The sequence below is a fragment of the Ostrea edulis genome, chromosome 10 (assembly GCF_947568905.1).
Source record: "Ostrea edulis chromosome 10, xbOstEdul1.1, whole genome shotgun sequence".
In the NCBI taxonomy this organism is placed as follows: domain Eukaryota; kingdom Metazoa; phylum Mollusca; class Bivalvia; order Ostreida; family Ostreidae; genus Ostrea; species Ostrea edulis.
Window position 1 is genome coordinate 32,538,738 of NC_079173.1, and position 27,667 is coordinate 32,566,404.

The 27,667-nt window shown below is 34.3% G+C and overlaps 2 protein-coding genes across 5 annotated transcripts in view; one reads left to right on the plus strand and one right to left on the minus strand.

Annotated features, from left to right (window-relative positions):
- The window catches only part of LOC125665806 (uncharacterized), a 247,148-nt gene that overhangs the window by 127,790 nt on the left and 91,691 nt on the right, over positions 1-27,667 (minus strand). The window lies entirely within an intron of this gene.
- Positions 492-26,817, plus strand: LOC125665811 (parathyroid hormone/parathyroid hormone-related peptide receptor-like). 4 transcript variants are annotated; one of them, XM_056150983.1, is made up of 14 exons: positions 492-621; positions 8,480-8,573; positions 10,878-10,988; positions 11,719-11,840; positions 11,999-12,099; positions 14,350-14,530; positions 17,533-17,695; positions 19,474-19,534; positions 21,436-21,505; positions 21,616-21,719; positions 23,366-23,492; positions 23,769-23,810; positions 25,436-25,679; positions 25,791-26,817. In XM_056150983.1, exons 1-13 carry the CDS (start codon positions 517-519, stop codon positions 25,631-25,633), a joined length of 1,479 nt encoding a protein of 492 aa, XP_056006958.1. In that variant the 5' UTR covers positions 492-516; the 3' UTR covers positions 25,634-25,679; positions 25,791-26,817. The 4 variants fall into 4 exon arrangements, with proteins under 4 accessions (XP_056006958.1, XP_056006957.1, XP_056006959.1 ...); XM_056150982.1 differs by having other exon boundaries at positions 25,436-26,817; XM_056150984.1 differs by having other exon boundaries at positions 14,350-14,524; positions 25,436-26,817.

Genomic DNA, 27,667 nt, shown 5'->3' on the forward strand with positions numbered 1-27,667 from the left:
CATTTACATATTCCATTTCAACCACGTCACTTGTGTAAGTTGTGACAGCTGTTCACCATATCTCAAAATACTTTTTGCTCATTTACACTTTTTGTGTTTGTTATTTTTCGTTTATTTATTTTTCTGATATCAAAACTTTCAACATCAGCCAATGCCCGGACCTGTTAAAATCCAGGCTCGGCTGGGTAAGGAAAGTTCGCTTTCATTTCCTTTGGAATATCGACAAAACTGAATTGAATACACAATATTTAGATGAAGCTACCTGGATTAAACTTTGAAGTGTACATATGCTATAAACGGGGACAGCACCCACATCGCCAGATTTCGTTATAGAATTGCAGATTCTGTTATTAGTCACAGAAGTTCATTTTGGCCAGGTTTTTAGTAAACAGAGAGTCGTTCAGCACTCCAGCATCGCCATTTTGACAGTGGTCTGTCAAAACAACATCCCAATACCGACAGTTGCATTGTGTTGGAAAAAATACTTGACAATTCTGTCAGCGATTCTGTAAACAAATGAACTATATAATGTGGGACCCAAAATCCACCGTGAAACAAATAACTATCACACACATGATTTCTAAACGGACGGATAAAATGCTCGCCCGAACAGACGAAAAGGTTAGAGAAAGCTTTACTATGCTTATTTGTCTTCATGACAATTAAATATTTTAATGAATCAAGTCGTTACATAGTAGCGTATATATTTTATATGGGTAATATTTCCATTCAATGAGATGGGCAGATTTCTAATATAGCATGTGCTCATTATATTTTCCCCTTAGAAATGTTGAGTGAAGTTTTGTAACAGTTATTCATGAATGATTCGGGTCTAAAATCCTTTCATCAGAACGCTATTCCAAATGCGTTCTTTTCCAATTTCATCAGAGGCGCCATTGTTTTAATTGTACTGCACATGCATGTAAGCTACATGAAGATTCATCAGTCCTGCAGATTAATTTTGAATGTCCTTAGCTTGTATCGTTTGATATGTCTCTCCTTGCCCTTTGTGTAGTTTAGAATAATGGTAGATACGAAACCATCCGACAGTAATTCATGTATCTATTTTGGCAATAAATGCAAATCTTCGTCTGTTGCAGATATCGTGATCATGTAATTATGAATATAATACTTTAAAGTCGACTGCAAATACAAAGATGTATGCTAATGCACTTTGTGTAGAACAAAATTTAATACAAAATCTGAAACTGATTTCCTTTTGAAATAAATGAATATAATACCGTGACTGAAGCTCGTGTTTGTGGAAGGTTAGAGACAGTTACAAGTACACGTCACGTGATGGATACCGCCATGCTTTTTTTTTTTTTTTCAAATTAGTTTTCCCCGCATGCATACATGCCTTGAATATGAAGTATCCATTTTGACAAATTTCTTTTCAAAGTCGCCTCAACATAGCTACATGTAGCAGCATTCTCCGATCAAAGGACACAACAATTAATTAATTTGCCCCAAATAGCAATGATTGCTGTAAAACGCAAAGTGATTTGATCAGATAAAGAAAGTATTTGAAATTCTACAATTTTCTTTGAAATATCCGAAATGAATAATTTGATTGTATAATACTGATTATAGAACTATAAAGAACCGATTCTGTAGCGGTAACTATATAGAACCGATTCTGTAACAGTAACTATAAAAAAAACTGATTCTGTAGCGGTAACAATAAAGAACCGATTATGTAGCGGTAACTATATAGAACTGATTCTGTAACAGTAACTATAAAGAACCGATTCTGTAGCGGTAACTATAAAAAACCGATTCTGTAGCGGTAACTATAAAGAACTGATTCTGTAGCGGTAACTATAAAGAACCGATTCTGTAACAGTAACTATAAAGAACCGATTCTGTAACGGTAACTATATAGAACTGATTCTGTAACAGTAACTATAAAGAACCGATTCTGTAACGGTAACTATATAGAACTGATTCTGTAACAGTAACTATAAAAAACTGATTCTGTAGTGGTAACTATAAAGAACCTATTCTGTAACGGTAACTATAAAGAACCGATTCTGTAACGGTAACTATAAAGAACCGATTCTGTAACGGTAACTATAAAGAACCGATTCTGTAACGGTAACCATACAAAGGGCTGTAGTACTAGCATAAAACAATCTCCAACTTATCATCCCTCTCTTGAATTCTGTTACATGTACATTTGTGTATATAACGCTTAGTGTTTGACTTAGATTTAATTAAACTGGAGATATCTTTCATGCATAAAGTCAGTCTGATTTTACATAAAATTAGAACACTGTTTTAATGAACTCACTCAAACACCAGTAACAGCGTTCAAGTAACATTCGTATGTACAATTGTAATTATGTTTAAGGTATTTCCACCCTTCTGTGACGTCATAAGATTTTGCCAAATCAATGATATAACAAGATTTATGCATGACAGAAATGTAAATTTTGCCAGTCTTTGTAAAAAATCTTGTTAACCATAAAATATTTCAAAAGTCGATGAATAATCAATAATATGTTTCAAAATATTGAATCCAAAGGCAATAACTCTGTTTCCATTAAATGATTTATTAAGTCTATTATGCGATAGATTTCCTTTATTTTTCACAAAAAATTTGTATAATTTTTAAATAAACAGTTTCATGAAACTGTTATGAATACTATTATATCATTACAATCAGTTTTTGTGAAATTTTGATAATGCTGTTTAATGAAAATTGCAATTTTCTGACGTTGATAACAGGTATATTATGCTAATTGATAAAAAAAAAATTATTAATACCGCAACATACTTATTCTATCACTTTTATTTGTTACTAAGATATATTATTTGAAGAATCGACAATCAAATATAAGATTGAACCTATAATTCTAAAAGGGTGGAGACTGCGGCACCATAACTGAAGTAATGGTACGCCTTTATCGAACATTGATCAATCTCATCAATTCTACAATGAATGCGATTCGAGCGGGGCAAACAATATAACTGCAAATATTTTGTAATGCACAAAAAATCTACAGTTTGAGTTTGACTAAGATATAAATTTTGTATCTGCCTCATATTCAACTGAGTGCAACTATATGTCTCGGGAGATGCCGGTTTTTCACCTATATGTATACTTAGTTTGCTTATTCAGAAAACTATAAGTGAAGAATTGTTTTAAAAAATTATATAAATCGTAATATATTTTGTGAAAAGGGCCATGTTGCTGCACATGGAATTTTATGACAGTGCGCTCAAATGACATCGAGAGTTATCTTCTGTTGAATAAGAGGTATCTGTAATGGAATGAAAACTTTGATATTTTATGGATAAGAAGCTTCAAAAGGTTCTGCTCATCTAAGTTAAACTAAAGTACGCTTTAATTCAATTACAGATACGTGAAGTTCTATCAGAATTAAGGAAAGTTCTAATTCAGAAATAATTTCATGACATCGCATTCTAATCGAATTAGATTATCTAAAAAAAAAAAAAAATATTCGAAAATTGAATAAAATGTTTCTCCAAATGCATTGAATGTGTTCCTAATGCATATACAATTTCCGAGATATCAGATCTTCCCTATATAATACATACACAATTACCGAGATACCAGATCTTCCCTATATAATACATACACAATTACCGAGATACCAGATCTTCCCTATATAATACATACACAATTACCGAGATATCAGATCTTCCCTATATAATACATACACAATTACCGAGATATCAGATCTTCCCTATATAATACATACACAATTACCGAGATACCAGATCTTCCCTATATAATACATACACAATTACCGAGATATCAGATCTTCCCTATATAATACATACACAATTACCGAGATACCAGATCTTCCCTATATAATACATACACAATTACCGAGATACCAGATCTTCCCTATATAATACATACACAATTACCGAGATACCAGATCTTCCCTATATAATACATACACAATTACCGAGATATCAGATCTTCCCTATATAATACATACACAATTACCGAGATACCAGATCTTCCCTATATAATACATACACAATTACCGAGATACCAGATCTTCCCTATATAATACATACACAATTACCGAGATACCAGATCTTCCCTATATAATACATACACAATTACCGAGATACCAGATCTTCTGTGGTGAACATGTACGATCAGTAGTAGATTGAAAGCTTGGGGGGGTGTAAGATGTATGTATATAACGATAAAAGTTATAAAACTGTACATTTTGTTTTTATCAGCCGTTGGTATACATAAAACTGACTATATGAAGAATATTTTGTTTGAATTAGTCCATTGAATTAATGAAATTATGTATTTCCTCTCGATACGAGTGCTGCTTTTATCAAAGAAAGATAGTAATTGCCGATTTTGTGTTTTACTGCAGTTACATACACACTGTACCATCTGGTTGCACGATGTCTGGTAATCATGCGTTGGGCAATATCTATTTACATTCACTGAATCTTTTCTATTATATTTCTTTTAAGATTGACATTGTTTGATCATGGAATAAATACATGTTTCTTGCAAACTAGTTCGATCCAGTTCTCTAGAGTGCCACCTGTCTGCAAAATCATTACCAAATATGGAGTCAATTAAATTCCATTTAATTTGACAAATGGGTCAAACATATGATATTTTAGATCTTACTTCTAGTTTATATTTTTTAATAATACATAAAGATATAGATATAAACAATAAAATGTCTTTCTTTGTTGTTTTATCGGGTGATGGAGGTAGCAATCATTGCAGAAAAAATTTGCGCAACCCTTGCGCTGGTTATGCATTTTTATTCTGCAATGCTAGCAACCTTCATCACCCGATAAAACAACGAAGAAAGCATTTTATTGTTTAAATGAACGCAGCGAATTTTTATACCAACCGCGTATGAACAAGGGGAAACAGCTGTTGTCTATTGGGCAACTGTGTCTTATTTGAGGGATTCTTATTTTAACTAAATATATCTACAATATACAATCATTTTCAAAAGTATATTTTTATTTGTCATTCCTTATATAGATTTGTTTTTCCGCCTTGTCATCCTTTCGAATTATTCTATACACAATAACCCAATTACACTGTATACATACACTGTGTATGTCCTATAGCTAACGTTGAATTAGACTGGACATTTTTGCGAATTTATGTGAAATTAGGTCATGATGCTATTATATCACTGTAACAAAAATAGTTTTGTGTCATTGGTTTGGATATTGTCGATCACTTTTCTGTAGTATAATTTTTGCAAACCAACTCCTATGCTAAACATGCGCGGGTGGATACGGAAGAATTATTGTGAATTTGGAAGTAAAAATCAGACATGCGAGTTTCAAGCCATTATCAATGGGGATCTGTAATTGTTTTTTGTTTGAAAGTGGAAGTTATATACATGTACTTGGTGATTCATACATTCTAGTTTGCCGATACAACCTATCATTGGGTCAAATGCTGTCTGACGTGTTTCATACCGATTGTTAGGCCGTTCTTGGCACACTGATTTTGACTACGGATAACTCCGTTTACATGATCAAAATATAGGGTTCACGGCGGGTGTGACCGGTCGACAGGGGATGCTTATTCCTCCTAGGCACCTGATCTATGATAAGGTGATAGTTACCGTTAAGATACAGTGTAAAGAACCTATATCCAGGGGTTCGTGTTTGCCCAACTCTTTATTTTGTATTGTTTATAGGAGTTATGAGATTGATCACTGTTCGTTATCTTCACCTTTATAGGAGTTATGAGATTGATCACTGTTCGTTATCTTCACCTTTCATACATGTGATGTCTCCATATAAGTGGGATAGTTTTGAAAATTTATTAGGCTATCCTTTGATATTAAGACCTATATTCAAATTATTGAGCATATCTCTGTACGAATAAAGATCAGTTAAAATCATTAAATGAATATAGATTGATTCAATTCAATTATAAATAGATAAGAACAAATTAACAAAATAAATGTAACAACTAAAGGCAAGGTTATGTATAACGATATGGAATATGAATCGGCATAAGAACTCCCAAACTCCCAAATGGCAGTGACAATAGTAGTGGGACCGAGATACAAATAAACAAATAAAAAAGCATGTATTCATGGTTCATTGCATATTATGCAGTGCAGTTGAGATGTACGCTTGCAGTCAAAAGTATGACCAACACTGAATGTTACAGTGATTGAAATTTGAAATAATATGATACAATTCAAATAATAATTATACACGTACAATTTTACCATGAAATGAAATGATTTGGTAAGCAGGTTTGAATATTGAAGGACTGATTTTAAAAGACCTTCAGACCGAAGTGTTTGACATTTAAACCATGGCAGTTCGCATTTGTTGAACTATGATAAGGTGATAGTTACCGCAGAAATATCTTGCTGTGACCTTAAACTCAATATTCAGATTATAATATGGAACCGAAACCCCATACCCCTGGTATCATGAAATTTACAATTTTGTTAAAGGGATACATGTACATGTATCTGCCCCTCCTAAATATGCATATAGTTTCAATTTATTATCAAAGGAAGAATATTTTCGACAAATGGTAAATTTTTGGCAGTTTTGTCCTGCCCCTATGACCCTGAGAGTGCAGGAGTCTTGGAATTTAAAATTTATGTCCCCCGTGTCCCAGTGAGGTTTCATATCAAATGAAAAGAATTGGAAGGGTTACTCCTTTTGCCTGATCAAGTTATAGAGCTCTGTTATATCCAGGGGTCCATGTTTTTGATTACTGTTCGTTATCTTCATTTGATCATTAAGAATGTTAAATTCTTAACACGCATTTACATTTAATCACTATATCCATTTCCGCCCCACCCTGGTACCGAAATCCCCACCCCTGGGATGACGAACTTTACAAATTTGGTACAGCCTAGCTACATGTATGCCTTCGGAATTTCCATTTAGTTCCAACTACGTATCAATACTGTAGTATCAAAGAAGATGTTATTAAGTGTTTTACATATAAACACCTTATATTCCAACCTTACCACCACCACCTCCCTGGAGTCAGAACTTCTACCCAGAGGATCATGGTCTTTTGAATATTGGTAGAGGCCTTGATTCTCTACATGATTATATATCTAGATTTTCTTACAGATGTGCGGCTGTAAGAAAGAAGATTTTTGAGAAAGGGTCATTTATGGCAGTTTTTGCCCCCATCCTGAAGGCCCCGGTTGTGAAGGAGTCCTGGAATATTATAATTACCCCCCCCCCCCTCCTGTCTCAATGATGCTACATGTACATACCACGTACATCTGAAACGAATTAGAATGATTGTTGTCAAGAAGTTAGAAATGTTCAATCGTTAAATATCGACGGCCGACGCACTACGACAAACGCAGACCAATAGAAATATAGACCAGAGAATGTAAGCAAAATTAAGATTCACAGAATGTATTGGTGTCCACAGTGAATATCGAATGCACAACGCATACACGAGATTTGTTTCTTGTTGTCACTTAGCTCCAATGATGAAGTAAACAAAACTGAAATATTCAGCATGCTATAGTAAACATATGACTAATCATTCAACATGTAAAACAGAGGGGGCTTCTTATCCATTTTGTTCTCAATCTATATAATTATAGATATCTAACAAGGGATGACTCAGTAATAGGACACCGGCTGTAAACAAAGCTCTAAATCCCTTTGGATGGGGAAATTCGATCTGTTTCTTAGAACTAAGGTAGTTCCGAGAAACAGATCGAATATCCCCAACCAAAGGGCGTTAAGCATCTCCTAAAACAAGTCAAACGTAGTCGAATCCTTTCACATTTAATTTAATGAGTTTTATAAACAAAAATAATCCAAGCTGTCTGCATTTTCGTCGTATTCTCAAGACAAAGTAAACAGATGACTAAATATTCAGTATTTTCATGACAAAGTAAACATCAGATTGAATATTCAGTATTCTCATGACAAAGTAAATAGATGACTAAATATTCAGTATTTTTATGACAAAGTAAACAGAAGATTGAATATTCATTATTCTTATCACAAAGTAAACAGAAGATTGAATATTCAGTATTCTTATGACGATTAGATATTCAGTATTTATATGACAAAGTTAACAGAAGATTGAATAATTATTCTGTATTCTCATGATAAAGTAAATAGAAGATTAATATTCAGTATTTTCATGACAAAGTAAACAGAAAATTGAATATTCAGTATTCTCATGATAAAGTAAACAGAAGATTGAATATTCAGTATTCTCATGACAAAGTAAACTGAAAATTGAATATTCAGTATTCTTATGACAAAGTAAACAAAGGATTAAATATTCTGTATTCTCATGAAGATTAAATATTCTGTATTCTCATGACAAAGTAAACAGAAAATTGAATATTCTGTATTCTCATGACAAAGTAAACAGAAAATTAAACATTCTGTATTCTCATGAAGATTGAATATTCAGTATTCTCATGACGATTAAATATTCTGTATTCTCATGAAGATTAAACATTCTATATTCTCTTAGGAGTACAAGGTATCTTTCTTGGAGCAAGAGAGACGTATTACGGAAGCAAAAGAAAATTGCAACGTGACGATACAGTCATTCAGGCCAACGGCAGGTAAATGAAACCTTAACAAGAGATACATGTAATTACTAATCCAACGGCAGGTAAATGAAACCTTAAACCCATTCTGTAAACAAGAGATACATGTAATTACAGACAAGAGATACATGTAAATACAAAACCTATTCCGGTAACAAGAAACTTATGTAATTACAAAACCTATTCTGGAAAGAAAAGAGAATCCCGAAATAATGATATATTTATGCCAGCTATAGGCAGATGTGAAAAAATCCAACGTAGCCGCATATTCAAAATAGCCACTTTGTAAAATACTTTGTGCTCTTTATCACGTGACTGATTGGAAACATGCGTCTGATTGGAATGTGTTAAAACAAAGGATTTGGTGGGAAAATATTTTATCAACGTTATTTCCCCACCCTCGCAACTTTTGACTTGAAAAACCAAAATACGATTATATAGTGTTTTTGATGACAGGAAAGAGGTATTTATATATTCGAACAATAGCAAGTTAATCAAAAATTAATTTCACTTCTTTTTTAAATACATGATGTTCTGAACTGCGACGCTTCGCACTAACAATATTACATGAAGCGACTTAGCGCCTCAGGAATAGCATCTAATGATCTAGCGCCTCAGGAATATCATCTAATGATCTAGCGCCTCAGGAATATCATCTAATGGTCTAGCGCCTCAGGAATATCATCTAATGATCTAGCGCCTCAGGAATATCATCTAATGATCTAGCGCCTCAGGAATATCATCTAATGATCTAGCGCCTCAGGAATATCATCTAATGATCTAGCGCCTCAGGAATATCATCTAATGGTCTAGCGCCTCGGGAATATCATCTAATGATCTAGCGCCTCGGGAATATCATCTAATGATCTAACACCTCAGGAATATCATCTAATGATCTAGCGCCTCAGGAATATCATCTAATGATCTAGCGCCTCAGGAATATCATCTAATGATCTAGCGCCTCAGGAATATCATCTAATGGTCTAGCGCCTCAGGAATATCATCTAATGATCTAGCGCCTCAGGAATATCATCTAATGATCTAGCGCCTCAGGAATATCATCTAATGATCTACCGCCTCAGGAATATCATCTAATGATCTAGCGCCTCAGGAATATCATCTAATGATCTAGCGCCTCAGGAATATCATCTAATGGTCTAGCGCCTCGGGAATATCATCTAATGATCTAGCGCCTCAGGAATATCATCTAATGATCTAGCGCCTCAGGAATATCATCTAATGATCTAGCGCCTCAGGAATATCATCTAATGATCTAGCGCCTCAGGAATATCATCTAATGATCTACCGCCTCAGGAATATCATCTAATGGTCTAGCGCCTCAGGAATATCATCTAATGATCTAGCGCCTCGGGAATATCATCTAATGATCTAGCGCCTCAGGAATATCATCTAATGATCTAGCGCTTCAGTAATATCATCTAATGATCTAGCGCCTCAGGAATATCATCTAATGATCTAGCGCCTCGGGAATATCATCTAATGATCTAGTGCCTCAGGAATATCATCTAATGATCTAGCGCCTCGGGAATATCATCTAATGATCTAGCGCCTCAGGAATATCATCTAATGATCTAGCGCCTCGGGAATATCATCTAATGATCTAGCGCCTCGGGAATATCATCTAATGATCTAGCTGCTGTGAAGAGTTGCAGTTCTAAAAAAAAAATTCGTTTCTGTCGAATTTCCAGCCATTAATATAGACATATTATATGTATCAACAGTTATATACGGATTGTTCACAACTGCATCGCATTCATGAGGAAATGGCCATCATTACCATCGGTAAAGCTATCAAAGGCAAAAATGCTGGAAATGTCAATATCTATGAATACATCTTTCTAGACTTGCTTGCATCCAAAAATGTTAATGAATGGAATTTTTTTCACTTATTCTTTAAAATCATAAGATGAACAAATTAAAATACTCAAGTATCTGGGAATAAACGATTACAATTTTAATCACAATGACACATTTCGTACATTAAAATCAGATTCGCTTGCGCTATTACGTGTGGTCTAAGATGGACTAAGATGTAATTTGATTTATCTTGAACATCATTTTTTTAATTCACTTTGACACATTTGCATATAGTGAAGAAGCGGAACATTGATTTTGTTGGATATTTAGGCCTATGGAAATAGCTTATTTTTTCTACAGAATTGTTAGCTAATTCCATTTAATTTTCAGAAATAAAATGTAGTTATTCATATATCTACATAGACAGACAAATGAAAAATGTCGAAATCATAACGACCTCTGTTCTTCGTTGTGCGATTTGCATTGGTTTTCTGTTCACAGATACTTTGTGCCCTCCTGTGTTTGATAACATCATGTGTTGGAACGCCACCAGCCCGGGAACGACCGCCACGCAGCCGTGTCCAAACTATGTCCACAGATTTCTAGTCGACGGTAAGTCACAGAATCTTTAATTGGTCACGACGTACGTCTTACGGTATACATTGTACGGGTATGCAATTAGATTGTGACGTAAATCCGATTGTCCTTGGATTTTATGGCAAAATTTTAAGGTGCCACCTTATTTTTCTTTTTTTTTTTATAATGTTTGTATTTAACAAGATTTATAAAAATTACGGAGATGCCTATGTCATTCTTGTTTAGGTTGTCTGAGTTGTAATTTTGATACTCGGGGATTTCCCTATTATAGGGGTTGTAAATAAGTTGTCAACTTCTTCAATCATCATTAATAAATTACAATTTTCAACCAACAATATGCATTCTGTTGTTAAATTGCCACGAAAAATAACAAAGCTGCGGGACATGAGAAAACCGGTTTCTTTGAATAGTATTTCATATTCTTATAAAACTGGAGAGCATCAACACGATTAGATTATAGATGTACAGGTGTATGACGTAGAACGTAGTGTGGTGTTATAGACGTCAGTTTATAGATGGTACAGTTCAGGCGATATTAGCAACAGGTATACCCTATGATGGAAACGAACATCAGGGAATTCTTTAACTGTCTTTTTTTTCAATAAGGTCAGATTCTCTTATATACTCCCTGTGATTGATTGATTGATTGATTGTATCTTGCTTAACGTCTCATTCGAGAATTTTACTCCCTGTGCATGTTTATATATGATAAAATTGAAATAAAGCAAACCCGTTTTTTTGTTAGGCTTCGCAAGGAGAACGTGCACTAGTAATGGATCGTGGTACATCAATCCGAACACAAACAGTTCCTGGACAGACTTTGTTGAATGTGTACCAGATGATGAAAATATACGGAAATCGTTAAATGTAAGATACCATGGCCTGTGTACGTGTGTTGATTTTTCCCATCACCGTATACTAGCAATAAAAAAGTACTTGAATTCTGGAATATTTGACAACTGATAAAACAGCACACATTTGCCAGTATGACCTCTAACGACAGTGTACGATTTCTATATTTTCAGCAACACATTGGCAGAATACAGAATATGTCCGTCATTGGATACATCATTTCCCTATTCTCATTGGTGCTAGCTGTGGTTCTGCTTCTACGACATAGGTACAAGTAAGTCACAGGCAGAAGTAAGTCATAGGTAAAAGTACTAGTAAGTCATACATGTAGGTACATGTAGGTACTAGTAACTTAAAGTCATAGGTACAGATACTAGTAAGTCATATGTACAGATACTAGTAAGTCATAAGTACAGGTACTAGTAAGTCATAGGTACAGGTACTAGTAAGTCATAGATACAGGTACTTGTAAGTCATAGATACAGGTACTAGTAAGTCATACATGTAGGTACATGTAGGTACTAGTAAGTCATAGATACAGGTACTAGTAAGTCATAGATACAGGTACTAGTAAGTCATAGATACAGGTACTAGTAAGTCATAAGTACAGGTACTAGTAAGTCATAGATACAGGTACTAGTAAGTCATACATGTAGGTACATGTAGGTACTAGTAAGTCATAGATACAGGTACTAGTAAGTCATAGATACATGCACTTGTAAGTCATAGATACAGGTACTAGTAAGTCATAAGTACAGGTACTAGTAAGTCATAGATACAGGTACTAGTAAGTCATAGATACAGGTACTAGTAAGTCATAAGTACAGGTACTAGTAAGTCATAGATACAGGTACTAGTAAGTCATAGATACAGGTACTAGTAAGTCATAGGTACAGGTACTAGTAAGCCATAGGTACAGGTACTAGTAAGCCATAGATACAGGTACTAGTAAGTCATACATGTAGGTACATGTAGGTACTAGTAAGTCATAGATACAGGTACTAGTAAGTCATAGGTATAGGTACTAGTAAGTCATAGGTACAGGTACTAGTAATTCATAGGTACAGATACTAGTAAGTCATAGATACAGGTACTAGTAAGTCATTAGTACAGGTACTAGTAAGTCATAGATACAGGTACTAGTAAGTCATAGATACAGGTACTAGTAAGTCATAAGTACAGGTACTAGTAAGTCATAGATACAGGTACTAGTAAGTCACTGATACAGATACTAGTCATGAATACAAGTATCTGTAAGTTATGAGTACAGGTAAGTCATAGGCTTAAGTCTATGTAAGGATCTAGTAAAATTAAGAAAAAATTAAGAAACATGACCGCTATAAAACTGCGGTGTCCGTCATCTTTCATCATTTCTATTTTGAAAACACAGTGTGATATACTACTGTGATAGACTCTGCTCACACTCAGAATATCAATCCGATAAAACTTGTGATAGACTCCGCTCACACTCAGAATATCAATCCGATAAAACTTGTGATAGACTCTGCTCACACTCAGAATATCAATCTGATAAAACTTGTGATAGACTCTGCTCACACTCAGAATATCAATCCGATAAAACTTGTGATAGACTCTGCTCACACTCAGAATATCAATCTGATAAAACTTGTGATAGACTCTGCTCACACTCAGAATATCAATCCGATAAAACTTGTGATAGACTTCGCTCACACTCAGAATATCAATCCGATAAAACTTGTGATAGACTCTGCTCACACTCAGAATATCAATCCGATAAAACTTGTGATAGACTCTGCTCACACTCAGAATATCAATCCGATAAAACTTGTGATAGACTCTGCTCACACTCAGAATATCAATCCGATAAAACTTGTGATAGACTCTGCTCACACTCAGAATATCAATCCGATAAAACTTGTGATAGACTCTGCTCACACTCAGAATATCAATCCGATAAAACTTGTGATAGACTCTGCTCACACTCAGAATATCAATCCGATAAAACTTGTTTTAAAAATTTAAAAATTAGGGTATTGAACATCAATAGAAGTTATACAGTTAAGAACGATGACCTTTAAATATATGTGCACAGTCTCCTAATGGAGTTTACGTCAATATATTTTCTATTTCTGGCTCTCGGAATATTTTGTTCGAGTTTGGTGGTTATGGAAATGAACTAAACAAAGTTAAATAATGTGTGTGTTTTTATGCATCATTTGTCTGATTCTTATAAAGTCTTGTACATGCACATCTTCGCTACTCAACGGTTTTCGGTCCACTCCGTTCCCCATAAACCGAACACCCTTGACTAGCGAAAATGGTACATTTCCAGAATGGTTTATCTTTGGGAAACAGCATATACCAAATACAAATTATACAAAGATTAAAATTTTCTTTCAATTGACTATGATACATTATCTGAGAAAAGATGAGCTAAATATTATTGTCAAAATTTAGTGTAATTAATTAAGAAGTATAACTGAGAAATTAATGTAGAATGACTTTGACGTTGAATGCTATAGTCGTATGCTTTATTTTACAGATCCAAGACTAGAAGGTCCAAGATAACGATCCTTCACATTAACCTGTTCATTGCCTACATTCTACGAGCCGTTGTATTTCTGATCAAGGACCAGGTCTTTCAAGATGGCTTCGCTCTCCACAAAGACATTCAGCGGACAGGGGCATTCTTCAAATTGAAAGACGGCAGTGGATCGGTCAGTGTAAGAACAGGAATCTAATGAGAAAATTGCTATGCCAATCTGTATCACTTCATTTTTATCTCAGTCTGTTTTATTTCTTCCAATTTGTAGACGCTAAGTGTACGTGTTAGTACGGAAGCCCATTAGTGCAAACCAAAACTAACTAAAAAACAAAATCGTTATATAAAATACGAAATTATTATAAAATACGAAATCATTAAATAAAAAACGAAAATATTAAATAAAATACGAAAATATTATATAAAAAACGAAAACTAAATAAAAAACGAAATTATTACATAAAAAACGAAATTATTATATAAAAAACGAAATTATTAAATAAAAAACGAAAATGTTAAATAAAAAACCAAAACTAAATAAAAAACGAAATTATTATATAAAAAACGAAATTATTAATATATAAAAAACGAAATTATCAAATAAGAAAAGGAACGTACTGTACTGATGTGAACTGATAAGTCATTAATTCTACATGACACGGCAAAGTATTCAGTGCTTGGCATAAACAAAGGCCACCAGTTTTAGCAGCCACACTGGTACACACCGTATCACACCACTGAAACTTAATTAGTGTAAAATCAAGTGATTGTTGAGGTACCTGACTGATGGGAGCCATATATTTTCTTACTTATACACTGTCAGCTAGCTTATGATATCACACCACTCTACACAAACATGCAATTTGAGGAATTAATGACTGCAGTAGAAACATACTACAGTAAATCGGACAAATCTGTCTATGCAATAAATACATCATTCACTGGCGATCTGAACCTTCTCTTCAGATTAATTTTGGAAAATAATACTTTTAAATTTGGATGTGTTATAAGGGTCTAAATGCTTCCCATCTGTATGCGATATCCGACTACATCAGATAACCAAGGAAATAACAAACAAATTTCCAGGTAAACGTTGCATAACGTACCACGTGCGTTATCATGACGATGGCTTTATTTTATTATGTTTCATGGTGAAGAAAAAGAAATCCGGCCATGATTTATTCACTATAGCAAATTCTGCTCATCAACTGCTTAAATTCACATGTGAAATATCTGTGAATAAAAAGCATTTCTTGGGCAGTACGGTGTATAAAGGAAAGTGATTTGAGGCAACTCACATTCTAGATATGAAAACGTACATCAAACCTACAAATTGGAACGAAAAAGTGCACATAATCCTTCAGTTTATAAGGGATTTATAAAAGGTGAAACTATTTGCCATATTTACTGGTAAATTAGTCGACGAATATACCACTTTATCTTAGAATGAAAATTAGTATCCGCTCTACGGAAAGAATTTTGGGTTCCTAGATATTGTCATGTACCAAATACACTGAAATGTAGAGAGTTAATGACAACATGAAACCTAAAACAGATTTAAAAAAAAAAACAACTATGTATATCCATGAGTTAGTCTGCTGTCCTTCCTTAGATGTATATATATTAAATTATATGCATTATGTCCTCTACCTTTATTTTGTGCTAATGCACATACATGTGTATGTATTAGTTATATACTTGTACCCCTGGCAATGTTGTTTAAATACTAACTTATATATTGATGTACCTCGTGTACCATTGTATGAATGATTTGAGTGAATAAATTAATTGAATTGATTGAAGAAATTCATAAAGATTTCAAAACAAACCCTCTAAAGAGGGGCTATAGGAATAGTTAAATAAATAAAAACAGTACAAGTGCTACATGTACTTGATGGTACTACGATCGAGACACCTCTGTTATCAGGTGTAAATAAAAGCAAAAAACCAGGTATACCCCTTGTTTTTATCACCAAATACACCCCATAAAGCAAACGCTTTTCAAGTAAATTAATGGCACATCCTCCAGGGAGACAATGACGTTTTCTCTGTTCTACACTGTACCTATAGTGTGGTTCATACCAACGCAATAAAAATTGAAGGAATATGCTCACACCCTCATTTCAGAATAATCAAACTGCATGATAATTGTGAAGTGCAAATAGACTTCTGATGAGGCGGATCTGCATGCAGCGAAAATTCAATCTATCGATCAATTAGCTCAATTTTCACACCGCCGAAACACTTAATTAGGGTAGAGTCAAGTGATTGTTGAGGCATGTGGCTGATGGCTCCCATATATATTCTTACTAGATTTATGGGGGCTAGTGTTGAAGTAATTTTGGAGAAATCCTGTAATCCGATACACGAGGTTTGGGACCTTTCAACGAACATTGTAAATAAACGTGTAGTGAATGGATAAGTTGGCTAATTTGTAATGTCATTAGATTTCTGTAAAACTCAATTGGCGATGATGAAATCGCAGTAAATCAAAGAATTAGGAGCCATGTTTCCTTCCTTGTTAAGCTCCACTGACACACACACATTGTATTCTCAAAAACTGTTCTTAATTTCGTTTTTTATTTAATAATTTCGTTTTTTATCTAATTTTGGGTTTTTTATATATTAATTTCGTTTTTTATTTAATATTTTCGTTTTTATTTATTAATTTCGTTTTTTAATTTAATAATTTCGTTTTTTATATAATAATTTCGTCTTTTATATAATAATTTCGTTTTTTATCTAGTTTTTTATATAATATTTTCGTATTTTATTTAATATTTTCGTTTTTTATATAATAATTTTGTTTTTATTTAGTTTTGGTTTGCACTAATGGGCTTCGGTATGTTAGCGTTTATAATTTAATGCTTAGCGCATATCAAGCACAAACCGATAACGAAAGTTGTTTGTATAACGACCTCTATCGGCCATTGATAAAGTACTAAATATAGCATCGCAATTTCACGTAATTGTAAAGGATGGAGGGTTACTATACATGTACAAAGGGCCCTTCCAACTATGGGAGATAAAACGCACGAAATATCATTATATACTAATATTACATGATGCGTTATCGTTCTTTGCTACGACATATGCATGTACATGTAGGTTGACTTACAGACATTAGAACGCATAATCACAAAATTGACACGTGGAACATGGCGGTTTTGTTTTTTCTTGCAGCACTGGGAGTGTAAGCTAATCGTGACCTTGTACGTGTATACTCTGGTAGCCAGCACCGTCTGGTTGTGTGTTGATGCGCATGTCCTACGGAAGCTCCTCTACGTCGACTGGATGTACATGCAGAAGAGAAACAGTGTTCTTTTCCATATAGCCTTTGGGTGGGGTAAGCTACTTTCTAAAAATAAAAACTTTGAAGAGTTCCGTCATAATGAAGTAAATTATTTTGTATACCTCCATGACTTATTTGTTTTTGTCCTGGTTGTTTGTCTGTCCGAAGCTTTCATCTTGTTTTTTCCCATAACTTTCGACCTATGGTTAATAGGGTTCTCGTATTGTCCTATTGTTACTGAAGGTTTTGACCTTGCCCTTGGAGTTTGAACTATTCTTCAGAATGCTACACTAAGTAATGTGTCCTGAATTGTTTTAGATAGGCTTTCGTATTATATATATATTGATTCCTTATGACAATTTGGTCCCGTGGGGATCCAGGCTAGAATAGGTCCCCAGTAACCCTTGCTTGTCGTAAGAGGCGACTAAATGGGACGGTCCTTTGGATAAAACCGCAAAAACCGAGATCCGTGTCACAGCAGGTGTGGCACGATAAAGATCTCTCCTGCTCAGAGGCCTAAATTTTGCAAGGAGTGAAACATTCTCGAGGGGAACGTTAAACAATATACAACATACCAACCAACCCAAAGTTTTGACCTTGTGTATGTCTCTTTGTTGTTACCGGGGACGCAGTGTTTCGCTTTAAGATATGATGGTCCTTAGTACACATTACAGTTCTATGACTGCTCACTGAAAAAGGCACAGCGTTTTCATAATTCACAGTCTTGTATAATGATGAAAGTCTGTGGCAAAAAACTTTAACCCTGGTCATATGTTTTACACCATAAATGGTAGAGCTTTCATATTTGGTATGAGTATTTCTTATGGCATGAACTTTCAATTGACATCAAATTGTTGACTCTGTGATCTTAACATTGACCTTTGACCTGGTTCCACTTTTTTGTAATCCGGGGACATCAGTGTTTCACAGACAGATCTTGTTTGTATAGGATGTTCTGTGTTTAAATTTTAATTGTTAAATACAACATCTAAGAACAAGTGGCATGGGATAACAAAAAACCCATATCATTTCATTTTCCGCAAAAATATGAAGAGAAAACTTTCTTTTCAAAGTTGTAATTTAATGCAAGGCAAAAGTTCCGATCCATTTCTCTCATCTCTTTAGCCAGATGTCCGTGAAAATGAACAACGTGACTTCCGGTATCCTGTTAAGGTGGATCACTGGCATAAATATTGAAATTACTGGATCTGCAGGAACTTTGGGGTGGGTGACGATAAACGCAGTATTTTAAAGCTACTTTGAATAGAAGTATAGAGACGAATTCGTTTCACGCCTTGTGTACTTATTTGGGGTGGCATGGTATATATCCTTACTATCATTACAGACAAAATTACTGCTTTCGGTGCTGACAGATGTATACTTTATCAAATTCTTTAAATACCTTTGTGTTTGCCCTCTTCATTTGTATTCCTTATGGGGTTTACGAGATGATCACTGTTCGTTAATGACTTTCATGTAAAACTTTCTTTTCTCTCCCGAGGATTTAATGCTTTGTTCCTGTCGTCATGCGTTCGTACCGCATATTTAGTGATCGATATTTTGTACATCTTTTACTAATATAAAGGTGTTTCGTTTGTCCTTAGGAAGGAACAGGTCGTCTCAAAATTTTGACAGTTTTGTTGTTCGTGTCGTAGGCTATTTCGGTGTTTTATATATTGTTGTAATCGGCCTTGCATCCACTTTGTGTATGGACACTTTTATGTATCGGGTGTTGTTTTAACTCAGTGCTCCCCCCCTCTCTCTGTTTATCTAAATTGTACCGGTATCCATTCTTGATTAGGGTACTCAGAAACTCCCTCTCTCTTTTGTAGTGGGGCCATTGTTGATGGTGGTGCCGTGGGTCTTGTATCGAGTGTTGGCTGAAAACTATCTGTAAGTTTCACCGTAGTTTTTTAATCAATGTAATCTACTGGAACCTGATTATAGAAGAAGCGTTTGATTTTAAAAGCTATAGCCCCTCTTTTCAAATTCATTTTTCTCCTAGTTTCCATTATAACTCTCCACAGTGGAGTCAAGGACACAACCAACCGCTCGCGGAAATGCCAATAAACACGCAACGCAATTATTGTATGACGCAACAATAATTTAAAAAAACAATAGTTTTCAGAGGTGCTTGAAGCTAATTAGATTTAATTTAATGAATAATTGCTTGAAATGGCACGGTGATGTACTTACAAACCCACTCGACCGCTAAATACCCTATTTTGTAATCCAGTCAGCTTTGTATCTTATTCGACATGCAATGTTCAGGTGGTGGATGTCACAATAAAAAAAAAGAACCCAAAAATAGTGGCGATGTCGAATAAAGTTAAAACAAATATAAAAAACAAACTTCCATAATCGAAGCATGCAATACGGAATATCACAAGTATAACATTCTGGAACTCTTCAGAAAAAGAAGTCATGAAAATACGTGTCTCTTTGGGGACTCTTGGTTCTATATAAATTAGTGATGTCTAAAGACGCTTCATTATCTGATGAAAAAATATCTGCCTGATGTGAAGATTTCAGAGTGTTGTAAGCGAATATCAGAGTACCAACAACATGAGTAATCAGCCTAGATGAAATTGTTTTTGGTAGTGGAAGGTACCACAAAGTACCGGATATTTCCTTTATCATATAATAGTAATGGTAGTCAATAGTACCTTGCCGTAAGAGACGACTAATTGGGACGGTCCTTCTAATGAGACCGCAAAAAACCGAGGCCCCGTGTCATAGCACAATAAAGACCCCTCCCTTCTCAAAAGCTGTAAGCGCCGAGCAAATTTGGCAGCTCTTCACCAGTAATTGTGACGTCTTCATATGAGTAAACAATTCTTGAGCGGGATGTTAAACAACATACAACAACAAACCAGGCTTATCTTCACCTTTTCATTTGCTATAAAAGACAAAGAGGGTATGTTTTAGGAGTGTCCATGTGTTAAGGGAATATTCTTAAGTTAAAGGGGGTATCAACTAGTAAAGTTACTTCAAGACAAGCTGGAGGTGATGATGAATTATGGTTAAATGTTTTTATGAAAGTGAATAAAAATCATTATACTTTGTTCAGTTTCCAAATGGTCAATCCCATATGGCAGTTACCTTAACTTCCTGCGTCTGAAAGAAACAAATGACAAAAAAAACAAACAAAAAAACATGCAGTTTGTGGTCCGTATCTTCTCTTAAAAGAATACGAGAAGTAAATGGTGTTGAAAACCATCGAATAAAGGGAAAACATGTAATGAATATATATAGTTCTAGTTCATTATCATAAAATCAAAATATAAGTAATTATGTTGAACAACAAAATGTGCGGTTGTTTGAAGAAGGGTTAGGGTAGCCATGGAATCTCTCTCAAAAATGCCTTCAGCAAATTAAATCAGATTATGATTCTCCAGCCTTGGAATCTCTCACACAATAGCCTTCAGCAAATTAAATCAGATTAAGATTCTCCAGACATGGAATCTGTCTCACAATAGCCTTCAGCAAATTACATCAGATTAAGATTCTCCAGATGCACGTCCTTGATGTTGATCCTCGTCATTGTACGTTTTCTTCCACATGTTTTGGAAATAGTTGATGAATTGAACATAACAAGTAAATAGGAGGTGAATACAAATTAGATTAACCCGGATAAAACGGAAGTATAAAATTTAAAAAAAAACAACAAAAAACAAAAAAAAAACTTAAAACTACTGACTGTAAAACAATCTTCTAAAAGTTGTTGAGTTTGTTATTGAATTTCTTTGGTGAGTACGATACATTGACGGGATATGTTTTTCTTTTCGTTGAAGCTGTTGGAATACCACACCTAATTCATGGGCGTCGTGGGCCATCCGCATCCCAGTTATTGTCGTCATCCTGGTGAGAAACATCTTAATACCAGATATATTGTTCAAAGATTCGTTGTGACTTTCGGTATGAAAATATTTTCATTATTGATTTTCCTTTCTTTTTTTATTCTTTATCTTTAGGTAAATCTATTTTATTTTGTCATGATCGTCAGAGTTTTGTACAAAAGAGCCTCTGAGACCTGGGCGAGACAGACAGACACCGGCAAGATTACAGTCCGAGTGTTGTGAGTAGTAATCAGATTACAGTCCGAGTGTTGTGAGTAGTAATCAGATTACAGTCCGAGTGTTGAGAGTAATAATCAGATTACAGTCTGAGTGTTGTGAGTAGTAGTCAGATTACAGTTTGAGTGTTGTGAGTAGTAGTCAGATTACAGTCTGAGTGTTGTGAGTAGTAATCAGATTACAGTCTGAGTGTTGTGAGTAGTAATCAGATTACAGTCTGAGTGTTGTGAGTAGTAATCAGATTACAGTCTGAGTGTTGTGAGTAGTAATCAGATTACAGTCTGAGTGTTGTGAGTAGTAATCAGATTACAGTCTGAGTGTTGTGAGTAGTAATCAGATTACAGTCTGAGTGTTGTGAGTAGTAATCAGATTACAGTTTGAGTGTTGTGAGTAGTAATCAGATTACAGTCTGAGTGTTGTGAGTAGTAATCAGATTACAGTCTAAGTGTTGTGAGTAGTAATCAGATTACAGTCTGAGTGTTGCGAGTAGTAATCATGAGAGGATTTGCTAATACCGAGGTTTCTGAATGAGTGAAACATTCTCAAATCAAACGTAAAATAATTTACAAACATTCGAAAATTATTACCGAGTTAATTCATCCCCCACAAAAGATCACAGAAAACCCGATCTATCGCCAGCGAATGACGTAAATGACTTACTATTCTATCTATCAATAGCTATAATATTCATTCTTTGTCTATTGTCTCACCCATGATGAAACGACACGATTTTTAATTGAAGTGACCCATGCATGACGCTTACGGGTTCATTTATCATACCAACAACTACAGTGACACTGGACCAATATTTTCAAGGTCATATTTTAAAAAAAAACCACGTGACTTTAAATGCTAAACACATGACGAAGGAACATTCTTCACACGTGTTAGCTGCGTTAAACGCGGCGTAGTGACCTGACCCGGGTAACTATATATGATGTAGTACCTATTTGGATCCAAAACTATTCCTTTATAGGAATTGATATCCTTTTTAAAAGTGTATGGAAACATTTTTCGTGCATGCTATTTCGTTTTCTTTTGAACAGATTTTGAATTAATACATATCACAAACCTTAGAACGCTGACTCTTCTTACGGATCTCCATAACTATCTTTTGTTTGGTTTCCAGGATCTCTGAATATCTACTTATTATATGCTACTAAAAAGGCAAAGTCCACATTTGATATCCTACTAATAAGTCAGGGAGATTGATTATAAGAATCATTTTGTTGTCGATAGTTGTATCTATTTGGAACTTTCAACAAATTACACATGTAATGTTCACCACATGGTGCATGTAATATATAACAGATCAACAAAGATATGATTAAAAGATTGTTGTAAAGCAGTGGTGATTAATTGCGTGTATATATCTAGTCAAGTATTAGCACTATTACAGCATAACCAGTATCGAAATCGGCTCAAACTAACAACTTTAATCGAACGACGTTAAATGCAGGCATAGCATTGATACTTATAACAATCAATGATCAATATCGGTGCATCTAAATACGGTGATCATTTCTTAATACACAGTTACACTTGTGATCTAGAGATTATCAGTATCGGTGTATGTAAACACAAGTGATCATTTCTTAATACACAGTTACACTTGTGATCTAGAGATCGAACTCTTTGTGTTTTACAGAAAGATGACTAAGCATATCTGTATACTCATTCCACTGTTCGGTGTTCCTGACATAGCCTTCACCATCATGTCTTTGTGTCTGGATAACAAATACCTGTATCCTGAAATGTTATTCAATTCCTTTCAGGTAACGAACACGTATTATTATTGGATCATGCTCAAAGATCATTTAATAGGAATATCATAAATCTAGAGAGCAAACGTAAAGAAAATATGTACACAGATCTTTAGTTAATTTCATAATGGAGGATACTATGAAGGCGCTATTGCCAAATGATTTTAAGATATCAAAATTTTACACGTAATGATGTATATATGTAATACACAGTTCAACTGATTAATATGTTTAGGGTTTCATGTTGTATTATTATTTTTGGGTTTCATGTTGTATTAATATTTCTAGGGTTTCATGTTGTCACTAACGCTGTGCCTTACAGAGAAAAGGGTAAGATAAGCTTAACGTCACAGAAACATTTCCAAGCAAAGCTAATATTACAGGAACATTCCCAAACATATCGTACGTCACAGAAACATTCCCAAACAAAGGGTACGTCACAGGAACATTTCCAAACAAATCTTACGTCACAGAAACATTCCCAAACAAATCTTACGTCACAGGAACATTCCCAAACAAATCTTACGTCACAGGAACATTTCCAAACAAATCTTACGTCACAGAAACATTCCCAAACAAATCTTACGTCACAGGAACATTCCCAAACAAATCTTACGTCACAGAAACATTCCCAAACAAATCTTACGTCACAGGAACATTCCCAAACAAATCTTACGTCACAGAAACATTCAAAAACAAATTTTACGTCCTAGGAACATTCCCAAACATAGATTACGTCACAGGAACATTCTCAAACAAACGTCACAGGAACTTTTCCAAACAAAGCTTACGTCACAAGAACATTTTCAAACAAATCTTAAGTCACAGAAACATTTCCAAACAAATCTTACGTCACAGAAACATTGTCAAACAAATATTACGTCACAGAAACATTGTCAAAAAATCTTACGTCACAGGAACATTCCCCAAACTCCCCGTCGAGGCCTCATTACGTCACAGTGCCTACGAATAGACTTGTTTGGTTTGTGAGCAAACGAACTCTGGTGGAAGTTTGGAACATTCCCAAGCAAAGCTTACGTCACAGGAACATTCTCAAACAAAGCTTACGTCACAAGAACATTCCCAAACAAAGCTTACGTCACAAGAACATTCCCAAACAAAGCTTACATAACAGAAATATTTCCAAACAAAGCTTACTTTACTGGAACATTTCAAACAAAGCTTATGTCACAAGAACATTGTCAAATAAAGCTTACGTCACAGAAACATTCTCAAACAAATATTACTTTACAATATCTTAATATCAGATGGAATTGAATCATAATACAAGGATGTATATTTAAAAAAATAATTATTTGGGTCATTCTCATTGATAACTGAATAACTGGTTATTCTGATTGATATACTTTAAAAATCTTCTTCTCAAGACCCAGAAGAACTGAGATTTACATGAAAGCTTTCTGACACAGTGCTGATTCAAGTTTGTTTAAATCATGTCCCCCAGGGTTAAGTTGGGGCCACAATAGGGGATCAAAGTTTTACATTGAAATACATGTATATAGGAAAAATCTTCTCAAAAACCAATAAGCTAGAAGAGCTGATATTTGCATGAAAGCTTCCTGACATAGTGTAGATTCAAGTTTGTTCAAAGTATGGCCCCCGGGGTTAGGTTGGGGTCACAATAGGGGATGAAAGTTTTACATACAAATATATAGGAAAAATCTTTTAAAAATCTTCTTCTCAAGAAGCATTGGGCCAAAGAAGTTGACATTTACATGAAAGCTTTCTGACATAGTCCAGATTCAAGTTTGCAAAAATCATGGCCCCCAGGGGTAGGTTGGGGCCACAATAGGGACTAAAGTTTTACATGCAAATATATATGGAAAGTCTTCAGATATGGGCAAAGGTTACTCAGGTGAGCGATGTGGCCCATGAGCCTCTTGTTTAATTGGAGATGCAAAGTTGAAAAAACTTACTTTGTTTATTTTTTTTAGGTCGCACAGGATGTGTGGAAGATATTTTTAGATTGTATAAAGACTATAAACAATAAAAGCATCGGCCGGAAAGCGTCACAACCCTCATCGACAGGAGATGAATTCGTGGAAAATGCTAGTGAGCAAAAAAATGCCGGAAAAGAAATGTCAGAGACCATACAGACGGACAAAAGTCGGGTGCGAATGTCATCTGTGTAAATGTATATATACATGTGTATCTGTGTAAATGTATATATACATGTGTATCTGTGTAAATGTATATATACATGTGTATCTGTGTAAATGTATATATACATGTGTATCTGTGTAAATGTATATATACATGTGTATCTGTGTAAATGTATATATACATGTCATCTGTGTAAATGTATATATACATGTGTATCTGTGTAAATGTATATATACATGTGTATCTGTTGAATGTCATCAGTGTAAATGTATATATACATGTGTATCTGTTGAATGTCATCTGTGTAAATGTATATATACATGTGTATCTGTTGAATGTCATCTGTGTAAATGTATATATACATGTGTATCTGTTGAATGTTTATAATGTAAATGTATATATACATGTGTATCTCTTGAATGTTTATAATGTCATCTGTGTAAATGTATATATACATGTGTATCTGTTGAATGTTTATAATGTAAATGTATATATACATGTGTATCTCTTGAATGTTTATAATGTCATCTGTGTAAATGTATATATACATGTGTATCTCTTGAATGTTTATAATGTAAATACACATACACCCAGTAGCTAAGTACTTCTTTACTAGCTTGAAAATACGGATGTATATTTAATTGCTGTTATACAATTTAGAAATTCATTTCAAAATTAAGGATCATCTCCCTCATGCATAGCTCTTATCCTTGGACGGATTTGGCTCCACTTTTTTGGCACGCTGGTTTTGGCTATATTTAGCTCTAAAACTTCATAGTTATTTCGGATTTCAAACATTTCGGTTGAGCATCACTGAAGAGACATTATTTGTCGAAATGCGCATCTGGTGCATCAAAATTGGTACCGTATAAGTTTTACATACATCTGTATCTGTTAAATGTTTATAGTGTAAATACACATACATTTGTATCTGTTGAATGTTTATAGTGTAAATATACATACATATGTATCTGTTAACTGTTTATAGTATAAATGCACATACATTTGTATCTGTTAAATGTTCATAGTGTCAACATACATACATTGGTATCTTTTAAATGTTTATAGTGTATATACATATACTTTTGTATCTGTTAACTGTTTATAATGTAAATACATACATATTTATATATACATTTGTTAAATGTTTACAATGTAAATACACAACCATATGTATATGTTGATTATTTCCAATATAAATACATATACATTTGTATTTGTTAAATGTTTTCAGTGAGCACTCATTTAAATGGAGGCATATATGGAAACAATAATCGATCACTCTACTTCTATTTATCAAATTTCATCAGAAATGTTGTACTGTTAAAAACGAATTTTTGTGTATTCAGGCATTCCACGAATATCCCATATATATAAAAATATAATGGCAAAAAAGTAAAATATCAAGCAAGGTTTTCCTGTATACAATGTGCCTCTTTTTATCCAGTATATTTATCCACAGGGTTTTGACACAATATGTGCAAATTGGTATAAAAAGTATAATAGTGAGAAGGGAGCTAACAAAGCAGCCATTAATTCTTGGTTGCTCGCTTCAAACTCTCAAAACTTCGGTATTAATCGTGATAATGCATAAAAAGTTTTCCCAGTTGAAAGCCAGAATATTGTTCTGTTTTATAATACATATATCGTTTACCTAACTTCACAGGAACTTTCAAAATATAAGTCCAACTTCCGAGAATTAGGTCGCCGTCGTTAACCCTACATCATTTTCTCCAAGCAATTTTCCTTCATTACGTTGGATTTTATGCATCTGTCATCCGTTGTAGTTCAACTTGGCATTACCCTCACAATATTTGAATGAATGTTGATCGTCCGTTTCGACAGATCAGATTCGTTTTCACCAGCTATTAGCCTTCAGGTTCAAACAAGTCAACCATATTGTGGTTGTTCAGCACTGGATGACTCAAGTTCAAAAGGTGCAGAACGATTGGACTATATTACTACTTTTGCTGCAGATCTTCACCGGAAATTTAAAGTTTCAATATGGTGTTGACTCGGATATTAGTGCGTGGACATGTATTTCTCCATTTTGAATCTCGTCT

Excerpts from the sequence above, each read along its gene's own strand:
- LOC125665811 (XM_056150982.1), top strand. The coding sequence starts at position 517 with ATGAACTATATAATGTGGGACCCAAAATCCACCGTGAAACAAATAACT. Across the intron at positions 11,841-11,998 it reads ATATACGGAAATCGTTAAAT|CAACACATTGGCAGAATACA; the intron begins GTAAGATACCAT and ends CTATATTTTCAG. Across the intron at positions 23,493-23,768 it reads TGTTATTCAATTCCTTTCAG|GGTTTCATGTTGTCACTAAC; the intron begins GTAACGAACACG and ends TAATATTTCTAG.